This window comes from Lampetra planeri, chromosome 37 (genome assembly GCF_965212315.1).
Source record: "Lampetra planeri chromosome 37, kcLamPlan1.2.h2, whole genome shotgun sequence".
In the NCBI taxonomy this organism is placed as follows: Eukaryota; Metazoa; Chordata; class Hyperoartia; order Petromyzontiformes; family Petromyzontidae; genus Lampetra; species Lampetra planeri.
The window spans coordinates 2,784,449-2,802,719 of NC_136143.1; the positions used below are offsets into that span (position 1 = coordinate 2,784,449).

At 52.6% G+C, this 18,271-nt stretch overlaps 2 protein-coding genes across 2 annotated transcripts; one reads left to right on the forward strand and one right to left on the reverse strand.

The window, feature by feature from the left end:
- Positions 1–369: 369 nt before the first annotated feature.
- NOC4L (nucleolar complex associated 4 homolog) lies at positions 370–11,044 on the reverse strand. The gene is made up of 15 exons (XM_078611715.1): positions 10,563–11,044; positions 9,598–9,733; positions 9,101–9,210; positions 8,599–8,706; positions 8,305–8,451; positions 8,003–8,102; positions 6,890–6,921; positions 5,700–5,750; positions 5,212–5,323; positions 4,301–4,361; positions 4,050–4,160; positions 3,515–3,681; positions 3,320–3,402; positions 1,773–1,886; positions 370–989 (listed from the first exon to the last, which is right to left on the reverse strand). Exons 1-15 carry the CDS (start codon positions 10,692–10,694, stop codon positions 876–878), a joined length of 1,578 nt encoding a protein of 525 aa, XP_078467841.1. The 5' UTR covers positions 10,695–11,044; the 3' UTR covers positions 370–875.
- Positions 10,801–17,892, forward strand: LOC144730818 (uncharacterized). The gene is made up of 8 exons (XM_078611593.1): positions 10,801–10,950; positions 11,108–11,286; positions 13,124–13,309; positions 13,841–14,011; positions 14,644–14,785; positions 15,554–15,732; positions 16,254–16,314; positions 17,119–17,892. The coding sequence occupies exons 1-8, from the start codon at positions 10,801–10,803 to the stop codon at positions 17,272–17,274; spliced, it is 1,224 nt and encodes a 407-aa protein (XP_078467719.1). The 3' UTR covers positions 17,275–17,892.
- Positions 17,893–18,271: the final 379 nt, after the last annotated feature.

Below are 18,271 nucleotides of genomic sequence, written 5' to 3' on the forward strand. Positions count from 1 at the left end.
ACGACACAAGGGGAAGACGAGACTCAAGGGCAGATGGTGGGAGATGTTCGGGCCAGATCTTAGGAGGTCGCTGCTTGTCGCCTGTGCAGCAGCTGCGGGAACTGGAGGGCAGGCGGCGTTGACGAGGAGGGGTGGTGGTGGTGGTGGCGTTGATGGCTTGGCCACAATAACGTCTTCATCGCGATGGAGAAGACGTCGGTGTGCGTGCTATGACCACAATCGGCCACCGAAATTTCCCTGAACGCGGCGGCACCGTCCGCGAGCGTTCGGCACGAATGCTGCGCCTCCCTGCAGCAGCGTGATCCTCGCTGCTTGGCCGGTGGACACGGTGCAACGTGAATGCGGAGAACAAATAAAAAAACACTCGAATGTCCTTTCACATTTATTTCTAAAGAGGCTTTGAAACACAAACGTCTTAAAAAATAACAACCACAAAGCATCATTTTCGTTCTGCAAACGACCAACGCCAAATGAGTCGTTCAAGCGACGTCAACAAACACAGACGACGCCCGTCAGCTTCCACGACCGCTTGCATAAAACAACCCCGCCCCCCACCGCCCCTCCCCGATATGAGAAGCTTCCTTAACCGGCACGAACTGAAATCGGTGCTCGGGAGTTGTTTTATGCGAACGACCCCTGAACAGCAGCAGCAGATTTTGGTTGGCAGCTCCCCAGGTCTGCCGTACAACCGGTGACAAATCTCATTCGCATGACAAAACATTTACAGCAAAAATAAATGATGGGACTATCCGTAGACTGAGCAGGTGAAGTCACGTCCGTCGGTTCACTCAATCGTCCCCGTGCTCTTTACCCGAGACGACACCCGACGTGCAGTTTGTGCCTTCCCCAAACCAGCGCCGCTGCCAATGGTCGTGCTACAGGGTCCAGCGAGAAGTGAGCGTGTCGCCTTTCTTTCCCAGAAGCCCCTGGGGCAACTCAAACTCCAAGGGGACGTTCTTGATTTTCTTCTTCACCTCCCGCTCAAACAACTGCAACGGGAGCCGCGCAACACCACCGCGTTAGCCTCCACCGCGTTAGCCTCCACCGCGTTAGCCTCCACCGCGTTAGCCTCCACCGCGTTAGCCTCCACCGCGTTAGCCTCCACCGCGTTAGCCTCCACCGCGTTAGCCTCCACCGCGTTAGCCTCCACCGCGTTAGCCTCCACCGCGTTAGCCTCCACCGCGTTAGCCTCCACCGCGTTAGCCTCCACCGCGTTAGCCTCCACCGCGTTAGCCTCCACCGCGTTAGCCTCCACCGCGTTAGCCTCCACCGCGTTAGCCTCCACCGCGTTAGCCTCCACCGCGTTAGCCTCCACCGCGTTAGCCTCCACCGCGTTAGCCTCCACCGCGTTAGCCTCCACCGCGTTAGCCTCCACCGCGTTAGCCTCCACCGCGTTAGCCTCCACCGCGTTAGCCTCCACCGCGTTAGCCTCCACCGCGTTAGCCTCCACCGCGTTAGCCTCCACCGCGTTAGCCTCCACCGCGTTAGCCTCCACCGCGTTAGCCTCCACCGCGTTAGCCTCCACCGCGTTAGCCTCCACCGCGTTAGCCTCCACCGCGTTAGCCTCCACCGCGTTAGCCTCCACCGCGTTAGCCTCCACCGCGTTAGCCTCCACCGCGTTAGCCTCCACCGCGTTAGCCTCCACCGCGTTAGCCTCCACCGCGTTAGCCTCCACCGCGTTAGCCTCCACCGCGTTAGCCTCCACCGCGTTAGCCTCCACCTGGGAGAATACGACACCGATCGACTCCGCTGAGGGGTTGCGAGGTACCCACCTCGGTGGAGGAGAGCTCCAGCAGTGGAGAGAGGTCCTCCTCCACGTCGGAGAGCGGCCGTGTGAGCGCGGTGGCCGCGGTGGCCACGTCCGGGTGGTAGTGCCGCTGCAGGCTCTGCACAAACACACGGCCACAGACGCACGGCCACAGCGCCGCCGTTCAGCGAATGCCGACACCGTGTGGTCACGTGACCTCCGCAGAATTCGGCTGCGGCTAATCACAGCCGTGCGTTTTTCAACTGTACGTCACTTGCAGAATTCTATTCGTGTGCACCGATTCTTCTACAGATGTTGCCACTAGATGGCAGCAGCAGCAGTGTGTGGCCCACAAACAAAACCTGACATCCGCTCACGTGATACACGGCACCGGCCACGAGAGGGCATCATAGACGGTTGTGAAAGGGTGAACTACGTACAGTGGTACCCCGGAGATCGAACTTAATTCGTTCCAGAAGGCCATTCGAACACCGATTTGTTCAAACACCGAATTAATTTTCCCCATAAGAATGAATGTAAATGACATTAATTGGTTCCAGACACAAGAAATCTCTCATTATAAGCATTTTTACATGAAGTTTACAGTAATTACATAAAATAATACAAAAAACCAAGAAATGCAATAAATAAATAAATTGAATAAATGAAATAAATGAACATTGAACTTCACTTTACCTGTAGTAAGGAGAGTTGATGGCTTGAGTGGAAGGTGGTGATGAGGAGGTGATGGTGTTATTGTTTGGAAGGGGAGTCCCCTTCCATAATAATGTCGGGTAACTGCCCTTCTGGGGTTCTTTCTCTTTTGTGCCTCTTTTATGCCACTGACTGTGAGTCACTTGAACTCTTTCTGACTAAAAACGTATCTAAAGAGGTTATCGTACAGTAAAACCTTTGTCTGGGCAAGCGTCATGCACGCTGGCCATACGCGTCTCAGCCGTACAGGTTCTTTCATTCGTTCGGTTTCCGGGGCAAAAAATGTTCGGAAATATCGTTCGAACACCGATTTGTTCGAGTTCTGGTGCGTTAGATCTCCGAGGTTCTACTGTATTGAACTATTACAGTTGATGCTAAGGCTCAATGGTGACATCAATTCGTGTGTACTGCGAGTACAAGAAGCAGATGAATGATATACAAATTATTTGCCAATGTAACATTGGGGCTATTGAAGCCAGCGACACAAATACTGAGCTAAACGAGTTGCCTCGTAATCGCAGTAGGTAGCACGTCACGTCTCAATCTGAAAGTCATGAGTTCGATCCTCACACGGGGCACACGGAGATATTTTCTATTGGACATCTGTGAAAAAGAGCTTGATAGCTCATCGGATTCCTCCAGTATAAATAGTCTTGATTGTGAAAAAATATGAACGTACAAACAAGACCTTGAAAACAAGATGACAATCGATGCGTGAATATAACCACTGAATCGTGACAGGTCTAGGAGTCCTCAGTAGTAAACCTCGCCCAAATGTCAGAACAGAGGAAGCCTTCATGAGAAGGCCCAGCGCAGGGTGCAGGTGCACACACGACCAACTGCGCAGCCGGCACCAACCTGGATTTCCCAGAGCGAGCTGTCGGACGCGCCACTTTTCGCCGGGTCCTCCTCCTCCATCGCGTACGGGTCGCTCGTCACGTCTGCAAGCGTGGCAAATCCACCGCGAGGGGGCACCAGCGTGAGCCGCCACGAAAACATAGAATGCGAGACGGGGGGGGGGGGGGGGGCAGCGTGCCGCGGGGAGACACTCACCGGCGAGCCCGGCCGCGGCGCGGTGCAGGAGCACGCGCGACGACGGGTGTCGGCGGACGAGGTTGCCGATGAACGGCAACAGGAGCAGCAGTGCGTGCGGCGGAGCCGTCAGCGAGAGCCGGGACAACCGCTTGACAAACGCCAGCACCAGGTACGCGGGCAGGTGGCTGCGTGGGGAGACGGGGAGAGACGCGTCCGCCGCAGGCCGTCATGTGGGTACGTGGCTGGGTGGGTGGGGGGTAGGTGGGCGCGCGTTGTTGTGTGGGGGCTGCTCCACGCTACAGGAGAGGTCCAATTCGGTCGACGCCACGTCGTGACGACGGATTAAAGTCCGGTGCGACGCTCCAATGTACGATTGTTTGTGCCGGTTCTGGGTGCCTTCCCGCGTGTCTGTGGTTTCCCGCGCCATTTCTCCAGCAGCATTTTGAGATGATCATTTTCCTTTACATCGCATCATACGTACAGAGTGCGTCTCAATTTTTTACGACGTTCGATACAAATGCAACATGACAACTCGGCACTCGCAGGATCTCACGTGGAGGAGAGGAAGAGGTCTGCCAGGTGGAAGAAGCGCGCTCGGTACTTGACGTGGAAAATGGACGGCTCGAGCAGGCTGTAAAGCTTCTTGTAAAAGTCGGGGTACTCCCTGTAATTACAGCAGCAGCAGCAGCAGCCACGGGCACACGGGTGACGGCTCGCACGGCGCAACACGGGCGCTCCCCGTCGTCATCGTCGTCTGCGTTGCGTGCGAGGCGTGCGGCGTTGCGCTGCGAGGCGCTCACTCACAGGTTGTACTGGTGGATGAGGACGAAGAGCCCGTTGAGAGCCAGCAGGGAGACCGCGCCACCTGGAACAAACGCAAACACGGGGGTCCCAACGGTGGAAACCAGGAGGAGCGCAGAAGCGGTGCATGATGGGCGCTGTCGCGGCGACGCTCCGCGAACGCCTCTCGTGACAGCCCCAGCAGTAAGCGCACCATTTGCCCACGTCCCATTAACCAGTAAACAACCGACGTATGGCGTGGTGCATAAGGGGCCGTCATAAATGACGTCACGCACCTAGGGGGGGGGTTAGACATTTGTGACGATGTGTGAGGAGGGGGGGGGGTTTGAGAAATGTGACGTCACATCCAAATGCGCAACTTTAAATAAATATAGACAACACGTTCTACTTAATGAAATAGACTTTTTGATAAATGTTTTCTCCTACAACATCAGAGTGCAGCGGCACATTAAATACGCACTACAATGGCAATAGTTTAAAGCGATTTGAAGCATGTTTTATTTTTTTGAGGGGGGGGAGGGCAGAGCTTTGTGACGTCATATTTGAGGGGGGGTCTGACTTTTCGTGACGCCGTGTGACGAGGGGGGGGGGGGTAAAAAAATCGTCCAAAATCACGTGACGTCATTTATGCACGGCCCCTAATTGTACTTTTCACGTTCAAATTTGGATGCCATCGGCCGAGAGAAGTGCACGTGCCACGTGGCGGTCACACGGCACGCGTGCAGGGCGCGAGCGCAAGAGAATGGCGCCTTCCCGCCGGTCATGAGCGACGGCGCTGTGCATGCCGCTAAATCTCCTGCACAAGCTGCTTTCATTTTACTTCCCAGTCGGTCACCGCCAATCGGCTCCGCTCAGGAGCCTCAGAAACCGCCGCCACTGTTATAGGAGGCTCTGGTTTGCCGCGCTCTCCTCACCGATGTCGTAGGAGGCCTTAAGGAAGTCCATGAGCAGTGGAGGCTTGCGCATGTGCGGCATGACGCGATCGTGCAGGATCACGAGCACGCGCTTGTACAGCCCCTGGGGCAGCTGCCGTCCCGCAGCAGCAGCAGCAACACAAACGGCACACACGGCACACACACAGCACACACACGGCACACACGGCACACACGGCACACACACGGCACACACAGCAACACAAACGGCACACACGGCACACACACAGCACACACACGGCACACACACGGCACACACACGGCACACACAGCGCACACACGGCACACACGGCACACACAGCACACACAGCACACACAGCACACACAGCACAAACGTCACTCCCGAGCTCGCTGGAAATCCCATTGCAACACGTGGAACTTGTTTTTGCACAACATGACATGGGATCTGCAGGGATGGCAGTGAGGCCTGGGTCAGACTCCGGGCCCCCCGCTAGGCCGCATGACGTTACCTTGTGCTTCAGCAGCTCCAGCCACGTATTCTCAAACACCTTGCGATGCTCCTGGCGGAGAGAGGAAAGCAGTGCTCGTTCACGGCGCTTCTGGGTCGTTGTCACCACTCTACGCTTATTCAGCCTACCTACAGCCTCGCCGAGTCTCAAGACCTTTTCAGGAGGGTCCTGTCGAGCTTTTGCGGTCGGAATATGCGGGTAATGTTTCAGCATTGGAATATTTCGGCAATACCATTTACATTGTATGTGCTTTTGTTTTTAGCTATGTGAGAATATCAGAGAACTCAAGAGGAAGCCGATGCAGAACAGGGGGAGATCATACAAACTGTAGACCGAGTCTAGGATCGAACCGAGGTCCTTCCTGCTGTGCGGCATGGCTGTCACCACTACGTAACTCGTGAACTCGACTGATGAGATCAGAAACCTTGGCTTAAGCGGTTGTGCTTTCGCTACGTTGTCCCCACCTAAAGAAGGATGCTTGTGTTGCGCCCGAAACGTCGTGATTTAATTTAGTTGTTTTCATTTATTTTATTAGATTTTTTACCTACGTGACTTTAGCGAAAAAACCAAAGAGTATGAATCCTTGCAGTCACGAAAGCTTCAAATCTCGAACAAATTGGAAGTTCGTTCAACGCCTGTCTCCCATGCAGCTCCGAGGCCGGCCAGCAGAGGGCAGCACCACCATCGCCCGAGGCCCGGTGAGGACTTCTCAATCTGTCCTCTTTAAACCCAGCCCCTCCAGCCCCTGACGTGATGGTAGTGCGAGTCGGGGCCAAGGTGCAGCGACCAACCGGCAAAATGCAACCGGCTGCCTGTTCGTCAGACGGACGACCGTGTCGAGCCGCGGAGCCAACCGCGGGTGTCGCGTCAACCCCGACGCAAGCCACAAGAGGGCAGCAGCAACACACTCTGGGCTCCCTCCACAGAATCTCCGTAATCCGGAGGGCACAGCAGGAATTGGTGCTACCTAATACCGACGTATCAGCTGTGCGTGTGTCTCATGAGAGCGAATCGCGATAATCCCACTCGTTTCAAACGGCCATCGTGTAAGCCGCCGGTTGGCCACATCGAGCAACTGGAACCGCTAAAGGGACGTCCGCTCTGGCGGTGCCGGCGGCGAGCGGGACGTCCGCTCTGGGGCCGTGGGCCACGACGCCCTCGCGGGCCGCAAGCAGGCGCCGTCTCCTCACCTTGATGTCCGTCACCTTGGTTTCCGTTGTATCTGTGAAGTGAAAGATTCGCAGTCAATTCGATCTACGGTTACCGCAACAAATATATTTGCGCTGTATTTTTTTGGGCAGGACGAATACAATTTGTGCAAGCAGAGCAAACAAGCGCGCGTGCGCGGAAAGTTCGCCGAGCAAATGAGGGACGTCTGCTGGAGGGACGCTGCAATGGACCGCGTCTGCTCGCCGGAGAGCGAGCGGCGGACCGCCGGTCGTGCCAGTCGCGTAGAGAGCCGGGCCGCGGCAGGGCGAAGCGCTTCTCCCAAACTCGACTTGATTGTGAAAAATTAAGACACCAATGTGCACGGCTGGCTACGTACGGAGCGAAAGGCGTTCAACATACGTACGTACGTACAAAAGCCGAAGGCTGCAGGTGAACGCTTGGAATTACAATGGGAGACAAAGAGGACCAGATTCGGAGCGTGCCGAGTCAAGAGTCGCCACGTGGGAGGCGTGAAGGCGACGCAGCCAAGAGCGGGGATGGCCGAGCGGCGTCCACAGGAGGGAACACACCCGAAACAACGTCCACTGCATCGCGAGACTGTGGGGGTGGCGACGTTTCGGAGAGAAATTCATCCAGCGGTGGATAGATCACGGCTCATTATGATAGAATCTAAACATAACTGCATCTCGATGCTCTCCAAAAGAGAGGGCCACGCATGGCTATGAGGAAGGAGGTTGTGCATTGCATTGTATATATCATGTTTTTAGACAAGAGAGTCCAGAGGCATATGAGAACAAGGGAGGTTTTGAATTTGCACTACGACCGAAGCAGGGAATCAACTGCGTGGATGGCTGGGGGGAGGCGGGAGTAAGTTCCAAACTAGGAAGGCTTAAGGTTTTGTGGCGTTTCTAACAAAATCTCAACGTTCGTGAAGCAGGAAACTGCGCGTGTAAAGGAGTAGGTGACATGTCAGACAACGCCTCTTCTTCATAGATGGGCCACTTCCTAAAACGTGCTCGTGCACCACTGCTAACGCAGGATCCCAAACGACGGGGTGTAGTTGTCAGCGCCGAGCATTCTGCACTGCGCGACGTCTGCCTGTCTGTCGCCGCTCGCCAGGACGCCCTCCGTACCGTCGCCCTTCACCAGCAGGCTGAGCTCCGTCTTTTCCGATGGCATCTGAACGGCGGTGAGGAGCAGGAACGCCTTCTCCTGGAGCCCGGGCCCTGGGCCCTGCAACACAAAGCCACACCGCACAGCTCCACAGTCGCTCTCTCTCCGGCCACACCGCACAGCTCCACACGGTCGGAGGAATCGCCAAGTGAAGTGCACCATGGGTGGTGCTGCTCCAGTGATTAGCACCTTGAGACACACTGCACGGTACGAATAGAATATTAAATGATGACGATGACGAGGATGCGGTGCGACCTCGCACCTGGGCGGTGGTGGCGGCGACCGTGCGCAGACGCGAGCGCAGCGCGGTGAGCGTGTGGAGCCCCGTGTCGTGGTGCTGCAGGAACTCCTGGAAGCGCCCGAGCAGCTGAGCCGGCGTCTCCTCCTCCAGCAGGCGATCGAGCACGGCCTGCGCGGCGACAAACGCGGCCCTTAGCACCGAGCCTCGCCACGCACGCACGCACGGCGATGGCCGAGCCGACGTGCACGTCTCTCGAGCGTTCACAAGGCCGGCGGTGGGGCGGTGAGCCGCTCTGGACCGGCTGGGCGCTCGCACCTTGAACAGCGGGTACGGGAAGTTTCCTGCGGCAGAGGTCTTCCGATTGCCCAGCGGGTGATGTCCTTCAGTCTGCACCAACTTCATGAGGGCACACAGTGCCAGCTCCTGTAGGGCATGGTGGCATCATCATGATCATCCAGTCGAGTACTCGTTTAATCATCATCATCATCGGGGCTTACTTTTTCACTGAATATTTTACAAGTCACTGGTAGACTGCAGAAAGTGGCACGTGACTAGTAGCCACATCCATAGCGAGATGTATACTGGATGTGGTGTGCCTGGTATGGAAGTATTTTAAGGGCCGCCGATCCAGACAGACCCGGCTGAAATTAATCCCTGGACATGAGTCAGTAGCACCTATGAATGCCGGCACAGCACACGAAGGGGTGGGTGGCCATCACCACTACGGCAAGGAAGACACAGATCCACGCACAAACAACCAGACATGCACAACGACGCACGTCACGATGGAGGGCATCGAGCGGCACCGATCGCTCACCCTGACGTCCGAGGAGTCATGCGACAGCAGCTGCAGCAGCTGCGTCGTGCAGTCGTTGTAGCGATGTCTCAGCCACTGCTCGTACTTCTCCTCCGCGGAACACTCTGCTCCTGTGAGCACGCACACCACGGTACTCTCACCACACACCACACACTCCATCTCTCCACATACACCACTCCCACCACACACCCCACACCACTCTCCATCTGTCCACTCTCCATCTATCATCACACACACACCCCACTTAACTCTCCACCTCTCATCACACCACCCTCACCACACACCACTTTCACCACACACTACCACTCTCATCACACACATGCCACTCTCACCACACACACGCCGCTCTCCACCTCTCATCACACCACTCTCACCACACACCACTTTCACCACACACTACCACTCTCATCACACACATGCCACTCTCACCACACACACGCCACTCTCCACCTCTCATCACACCCCACGCCGCTCTCCCCTCCACTCTGGTTGCTCACCGGCCGCCGCTTCTTCATCCCCGTCCTCCTCCTCGGCTGGCAGGGCCCCGCCGTGGATGGCCCCGCGCCGCACGAGGCTCGCGAAGAGGCCGCTGCAGGCCGTGATGCCAGCCACCACCTCCTCCTCCACCTCCGACTGCAATCATCATCATCAGCATCATCATCAGCAGCATCATCATCAGCAGCATCATCATCAGCAGCATCATCATCAGCAGCATCAGCATCATCATCAGCAGCATCATCATCAGCAGCATCATCATCATCATCAGCATCATCAGCAGCAGCATCATCATCATCAGCAGCAGCAGCATCACCATCATCATCAGCAGCAGCAGCATCATCAGCAGCAGCAGCATCAGCAGCAGCAGCAGCATCATCATCATCAGCAGCAGCATCATCATCATCATCAGCAGCAGCATCATCAGCAGCAGCAGCAGCATCATCATCAGCAGCAGCATCATCATCAGCAGCAGCAGCAGCAGCATCATCAGCAGCAGCAGCATCATCAGCAGCATCATCATCATCAGCGCCCCGCGGAATCAGGCATTACCACCCAGGGCCCAACGTGAATGGAGCTCTCAGAATCTGTGTATTTATACCGCAGGAGGAATCCGATGAGCTATGAAGATCTCTTTCACAGATGCAGCTCAGAACGTTACAACAAACGATACAAACACACGATACGAGTGCAAAGTATATGAACGGTAAACTTAAACATTGCATTTAAAATGTAATCACTTAAAATTGTAATTGAATGAAAACCATTTATTTTTTAAATTTTAACATGTTAAGGCCCACCGAGCGATATCGCTTCTTTAGCAGAAGCCATCGCAAACGATATCTCGACGAAGTGGCTCGCCGCGCGGAAGTTTACAAGCAGCCCAGGAGCGCGAGCAACAGCATCGCCCTTAAAACAACAACGACAACAACAACGACGACGAGGACGAGGATGCGGCTCACGGCACCTCCAGCGCCTCGAGCAGCTCCAGGAGGCGATTGGCGTGTCGCGGGCTGCCCAGCACGGCGCGCGCCGCCTCCTGCAGCCGCGGCGCGGCGCGGCGTCGGGGCCCCGAGCCCCGCACAGAGCCGCGGCCCATCGCCAGTTCGTGACCTGCGGGTCGCCTGCGGAACCTTCTCCTCCTCCTGCTGCTGCTACAAAGTGTCCCGCGAGATGATGGAACCCCGCGTGGTCAGCAGAGCCCGATGATGAACCCCCGAGAGATGAAGGACCCCCACGAGATGATGAACCCCCGCGAGACGATGAACCCCCACGAGACGATGAACCTACGAGATGATGGACCCCCGAGAGATGATGGACCCCCGCTAGATGATGAACCCCGCGTGGTCACCAGGGTACGCACGTGGACTCCCCCGGCCTTACAGTAGATCAGGGTCCCCGTGTTTTTTTCTCCGTCTTCCGGAATGAATCTTCCGTCTTCCAGAAGACGTTTCGTCTTCCGGAAGATTGGGGGCGTTGCCTTCCTGTGGTCTTCCAGAATTTCTCCACGAGGCGGAAGACATCTTCCGTCTTCCTGGAAGAGAAGACACGCGCGTTTCTTTCGGCTTCCTGCAGACATCTTCCGGAAGAAGAGGCGGCGGCGGCGGGGGATGCACACGGGGACCGCGCGGGCCTTGGCGACCCCTGACCCCGGCAGGAGCTCGGCGCGCCCCGAGGGCCTCAAGTGACGGGTGAGGAAGCGGCCCCTGGGGCCCCTGGGGCCCCAGTGACAGGTGAGGGAGCGGCCCCTGGGGCCCAAGTGACGGGTGAGGGAGCGGCCCCTGGGGCCCAAGTGACGGGTGAGGGAGTGGCCCCTGGGGCCCAAGTGGCGGGTGGGGGAGCGGCCCCTGGCGCCCCTGGGGCCCAAGTGGCGGGTGAGGGAGCGGCCCCTGGGGCCCAAGTGTCGGGTGAGGCCGAGGGCCCCTTTGGCGGAGTCCCTTCCTCAACTTTACTCAAGTCAAGAAACGGGTTAACCCGTTTTACGTTACGTACATTTTTGATGGTGCTGTTTGTTGCTGGTCGCTTGGCGTTTTGGACCTTTGTGTCTGTGCGCAGCACTGCTCCCCGTGCGGAGTTCTCGTGACTTTCCCGCGGGTCAACTTCACGGCGATGGCAAAAGGGTTGAGGCTAAGGCGCAGCCTCGCAATTACTCGCTCACGCCACTGCTGGCGGGACGGTGTCCGCCAAAGGGCGTTCTCGTCAGCCCCTCCAAAGGGTTCACTTTCTGACCTCCGCCTCCACGCTGACCAGACGTCTTTGAGGAGTTCTAGATTTGAAGCTTCCGTGACTGCAAGGATTCGTACTCTTAGGTTTGTTCGGTAAAGTCACGTAGGAAAAATAATATGATAAAATAATAATAAATGAAAACAACTCAATTAAATCACGACGTTTCGGAGGCAACACAAATACCAGTATTTAAGATCTTGTCTCTTGGATTTCTCTTCACTTGATACAGTAAATTTAGCTGTGACGGTCCCACCTGAAGACGGAGACTTGCGTTGCCTCCGAAACGTCGTGATTTAATTGAGTTATTTTCATTTATTATTATTACGTGACTTTACCGAAAAAACCTAAGAGTATGAGTATATGAGGAGGTGGTGGGAGTACCCACACTTGACCCCACCACACACGACCTCCCAATGAAACAAACTGTGGTGCACACATTTCTACTGCGGGGTGGATAGCGCGGGTGTTGTTTAAAGAAACCGGCTGTATTTGTTTTATTGTCCCACTGCCAGGATTCGAATCGGCGACTTCTGGATTGTGCCCACCGTCCCAACCGCGGTAGCGTCCGTCGTGGTGGCCGTGGCCGTGATACTGTAACTTGGCTACGTGGTCAGCAGAGGGCATTGCAGCGAAACCCATCGTTGTACTGCACTCTGCCGCAGCCTCGCACGGTTTATTTTAAAACACAAACCACTCGATGTCTAGCAGAGGTTGCACCCGGGTACCCGATACCCGTACCCTACCCGATACCCGTATCCGGCCGGGTACGGGTACCCGTTTGCGACCCTGGTGCGGCCGGGTACGGGTACGGGTAGGCCGTGAGTCACTGGTGAGTCACCGTTTGTCACTCATTTCCCAACGTCTTGTCTCTTCTCACAATTCAAGTTCCTAGAATCAACCCACCCGCGCCTGCAACATGGCTTCATCCCAGAGGTCGCACTCAGGTACTCGATACCCGTACCCTACCCGTACCCAGCCGGGTAGGGTACGGGTACGGCCGGGTACGGGTACCCGTTTGCGACCCTGGTGCGGCCAGGTACGGGTAAGGAATCAAAACCCGTTTGCGACCTCTGGTGTCTAGTGGAGGAGTGACGCAGCGCTCAGCACACAGCACTTTTGAGTCTGGTCAGCCAGGTTCGATTCCCAGCCGTGGCCAACATTAATTACGAGTGAATGCCGTTCCGTGGGGAGGCCCTCATCCAGCAGTGGATTGACACAAACGGGGCTCTGGCTGTACACGTGACGATGGTGACGGAGGTGCTGTAACAGCTCGCGTTGCGCGTGACCCGAATGTCGCTACAGAATGCTCGGAGGGGCACAAGACGAGAAGTTGGGCGGCGTGATGGGTGACGAGACCGTCGGTCACGATGGGGACACGGATGAGGATGAGAGGCAAGGAGGAGGGGACGAAGACTCGGACCACGACAGCATCTCCCACGTCATCCTGGGGACAAAACGGAAGCGCGCTCCTCCCCTGCACTCCAGCAGGTGCGTTAGCCGTGTTAGCCGCTGTGCTGTCATCACAACGCGTTGGCGGCAGCAGGGTTGTTAATTTCATTTTCTTTGACACGATCGATAATTACGTGCAAAAATATAATTGTATTTTTTGGCGCCCATAAAGCATCGTCTCATTATGCACGTTCAGCCCTGTGTGTATCTGCTTAAGCGAACCACGCAGTGACTGGTGAACCCTGCCGCTGGTGCATTACGATGGCTGCAACTGACCAATCACGTTGGAATGCGCCGTGCAGTTTGACGTTCGTGTGTGCCAATCGGTTTAATCATAATATTTAACTGGATTTGATTATCAGTTATAGAGATGACAACAAATTTAGGAGGCCTTCATCCAGCAGAGGATTGTTTATGGACGATGACTATCAAATCAATTATCTTTTAAATTGATAATCGATTATAAAAACAGTTATAGAAATATATATAATCAATTGACGGCCCTAATCGCGAGTCGCAACGGTGCTTAAGCATGCGCTGTCCGGATGAAGTTCCTTCTTACTCCCACAGTTCCTCAGACACGGACTACGATCTGTTCATCACCCAGCTGCCGGTGTTGAGGAAGAGAGCGTCCCCGCACGAACTCGGAGAGGGGAGCTCCAGTGCGTCACATGAGGACGTCTGTGGCACCGGCGATGCGGATGGGACGTCTACTGGGGAGGAGGCCCCACGTGACAAACTGTGAGTGTCCCCAGTTCCAGACCAGGATTTCTACTCCATGATGAAGATAAGATACCTCGTATTGATCTGACCTACGACTTTAGTCCTTCCTGTGCTCGACAGCACATTGGGAAACAGTTTCGCAACAACTTTGGCTGAGCCACATCATCTCTTGTTATTCCATTGATCTTTAAATTCCTGTCGATCGTTTCCAATTATTTATTTTCAATATCCTTTTTTCAAAATTTCAGTGCATTACCTGCCTTGCTTTGCAGTTCTTGTCCATCTGATGAAATGTCCTGACCGTCTTTGTTAACTGAACGCATCACTTTTTGCGGCCAATATTATGTACAGCAGAACATTTTAGTGATACAGATTCTCACAACCCTGAACAATCAGTCACCATCCTGTTACTTACTCTCGATAACCTTCACGCACAATTCTATACACCAGTGGCGCTCAACCTCTGGTATGTGGACCATTAGTCCAGATGCAATTATTTGTTCACAAAACGCCATCTTTGAATTGCATGGTGGTCCATGAAAGATAGCTTGAGGGTTGATGGTTGTCCGCAGGTAGAGAGAGGTTGGCACTGTGTCAATGAGCAGACTTGGCTTGATGTGAACAAGGGCCGTGTGTCTGACTACTGTCAGGAAAGGACAGGTGGAGGAGGAGGAGCTGCATCATCGCAATCAGAACAAGAGCCGTACCCCAAAGGGGCCAAAACAGTGCGGAGCACGCCCGTCCTCTCCCAAGGCTCGGCGTCTGCCTCAGCCTCTCATCCAACAGTACCAGGTTCAAGTCCTCCTCTGCAGAATCTGTGTTTATTCTGTCTCTGAATCGCCTCCATCGGCGAGGCCTGTTTAAAGTCTTATTGAGTAAAGCAAGGAAACCTCTCATTTCTAACATCAACTGTTCACAATTTCACCATAATTGTTTTCCACATCATAGTAGTGTATTGTATTTATATACAAATGTAAAGCATACAAAAGCAAAAGAGTATTGTGTCCCATCGTACATTCAAATCACATGAAATTTTTTGTAAAAATTACACGTTGCTTGTATTGTGTTAAGTTTATTTTCTCAATAATTCCCTCGACCTACCCATACAAGATGATAGCTTGGAAACAACATTTAAAGCGGAATTTAGTTTGAATATAAAATAAAATGCGGCACTAAACATTTATTTATGGATAAAGTCACGTAGAATGGAGTCTGTCTTCTCGACAGACCTGTTCTCCACCTGAGGACGGCTGCTTGCGTTGTGGCCGAAACGTCGTGAGAATTATTTTATTATGTTTTATTTTTATTATTTTATTACTTCCCTTATACGTGACTTTACCGAAAGAACCAAGAAGATGAATCCCTGCAGTCACGAAAGCTTTAAATCAAAATTCATTTATAGATTTGAAAAGACTAAACGGTCTTTTGCAGGGGTTTCTTTCGGTGCCCTGTGATGGTCGGGCTTTCCATGGATTGTTGTTGTTGTTGTGTCGTAGGATTGTTGTTGTGTGTCGTAGGATTGTTGTTGTGTGTCGTAGGATTGTTGTTGTTGTGTCCTAGGGGGCGGCCGTCTGGGGGCTGCTCGCCTGTAGCAAGCAGCTGAAGCAGCAGCACTGGAGCAAGTACATCCAGCGGATATGCAACGGAACGCGCACGAAGACCCTCACCGAGAGCGAAGAGAATGTCTTTCTGGTCAACTCCTTCGAGGCCTTAGTCGAGGACACGGATGAAAATGTCAGGTACGCCCAAGCAGCCCGTGAAATCGTTTGGTGTGTCCTCTCCTACATCTGAATGTAGACAAGAATGTTCCATTGCAATGGCACTGTATTCTTGAATCTATCTCTGCAGAACTGTGGTTGTTATCTTCATGTACACGCATGGATTTTCTCTGGCTAAATATCCTAATGTAGGACCCTCCTGAAAGAGTGTCTTCACTTACGAAAGGCTTTCCTGAGTAAATAAAGCAAATTAGTTTAAGTTCAGATTTTTTGGTAAAATGCAACATTACCAGTTAAAAATTATGACTCTTACGATATAACTAATAATATTGGAATTATTGAGCCTTTGAGAGTGTTGTACAGAAACAATTTAGCAGTGCTATTCAGATAATGAAAATGCAGGTTTAATTTGGTCCAAGTATACGCAAAAACAAGATGCTGCCAGCTGTATTCTGCAAACACATCATGTACCAGCATCAGGGCTTTGTGTGGGTTTAATTGATTGAGCTGACGTGTGATTCTCGTGTATTGTGGGTGTTTAGGGAAGAGATGTGCGGTGAAGGTGGAGTGGATGACACTGATCGTGTGGAGATCAGAGTGGTGGTACGTCCTCTATCACCACAGCATCCAGCGCGGGTGACACATCCTCACTATGGCATTTTAGCTCTTTCACAGCCATGTGTCTTTTTTAGCTATAATACATCACTCTGTAGCCAACCACTTTTTTAAATGAATTCTGTAAACCAGAGCTATTGTACTGTTTGCCTCTTGGCATTCTCTGGTCTGACACTGGTGAGACTAGACCATGAAGAAAGGCTGTCTCTGGTGTAGGCCAATCAGTTTCGGAGCATGTTTGTTTGCATGTTCACCACAAGTACGTGTGGCTAATGCAAACTTGATTCCTTGCAAAAGGTTTCTATTTGGCGTTTGATCATCTTAACACCTGGTTTATTGCCAGAAAGAGTAACACCTACTCTTACTTTTTATACTTGGACAGTTTGATTATTTGTAATAAAAAACACATGAAGGAGGCATGACCCACTTGTACAATATTTATATTGTACAATATTTATGTAAAAATATTTATATTGTACAATATTTATGTAAAAATATTTTTATTTTCTAGATTGTCACTAGATGGAAGCAAACACGTTTGATTTCCATAATAGATTTGGTCCGCAAACAAAAACCTACATTCAGTCACGTGACATATCTGGAGTGGGCAGAAGAGGGCATCGCTGCCACCCGAGAATAGAAGGGACCGCTGTGAAAGGGTTAATATGAACGATTCTCGTTGCAGCTATTACACGATGTATTGGTTTTAGTATTTTTTTCACATCACGGTGGTGTTGGTTTCATGCCTGATGCCGCCTCCGCGCCCTCTTGTCCCTTGTGATTCCTTTGAAGGACCCCAACTCGTTTATACTGAACATTGTCTCGGATGCGAAGCCGGCTCTGACCGCAAAGTCTAAAGCCAAGACGGTGACTGCATCACAGACGGGCAAAGCAAAGCCCAACAAGAAGAGGAAAAGGCCAAGGGAGAAACGGAAGCAAAAGACCTGAGGAAATAATTGAAGCAAGTCAAAAATAGAACTCTGCACAATGAGATCCCATCCTCATAATATAGACTACAGTGTTAGTTTCGTCTTTATATTTCCCAAATAATGTGCCAGATCTTGGAAGCTAAACAAGGTTGAGCCCAAATGGTGCATAGATGGGCGACTACCATGCATAGCAATGGGTTATGTTGTGGGAAACAGAAGTCGGTGAGGCTAAATCCATTGTTGTACTGCATTTCCATGCTGCCGTGTTTATGCTCCCCACTTTTTGCCAACCTGCAGTGGCCAACGTGGCAATGGTAAAACATCTCCCACGACCAGCACGGCATGGGGAAGCCCTCATCCGGCAGCTAATTGAGACACGGCTGCATGTGTACATATATTTGAATATAGTTTCTGGGAATATTTTATTTGTTTTAATTTATCTTTAGATTTTTCTCACTCAGAGTGAAATAGTCTCTGAATGTTTGACTGACTGGCATGCTTGCACAAGGAATTCATAACTGGTTTGTCTTTACTTGAGAATGGTTGAGTAATTTACATTGTAAAGCTGTGTGTGTCTTTTGCGACCATGTTTTCATATTATTCTCCACACGGTAAAGTAAAATATATTTCAGTGGAAGTATCCACATGTGTGTTTTATTTCGTAGCTAAGATATGTTATTGACTGTTAGATAACACCATAACACTGTTCTTTTGATGGACTCTGCATTGTGAAGCTACCTTCAGTGACGTGTAGAGCTGTCGAGTGGGTAAGGTACCTCAGGTCAGCACAGGGACTGACCCATTTGTGTTTCAAACGGACCTCATTCATACGCTTGCTGACTGCACTTAAACCGCGAGCTTACGAATCGTCTATAAAAAGCCGCAAAGCTGGATTCGGAGCTCTCTTTTTAAGCAGGACCTTGCACCATGTGACTTTGATCTACAGTATATCGAGAATGCAGTGTTCAGTTAATTTTTATTGTAGTTTTACAAATCATCAGGATTTTGTCTTGATA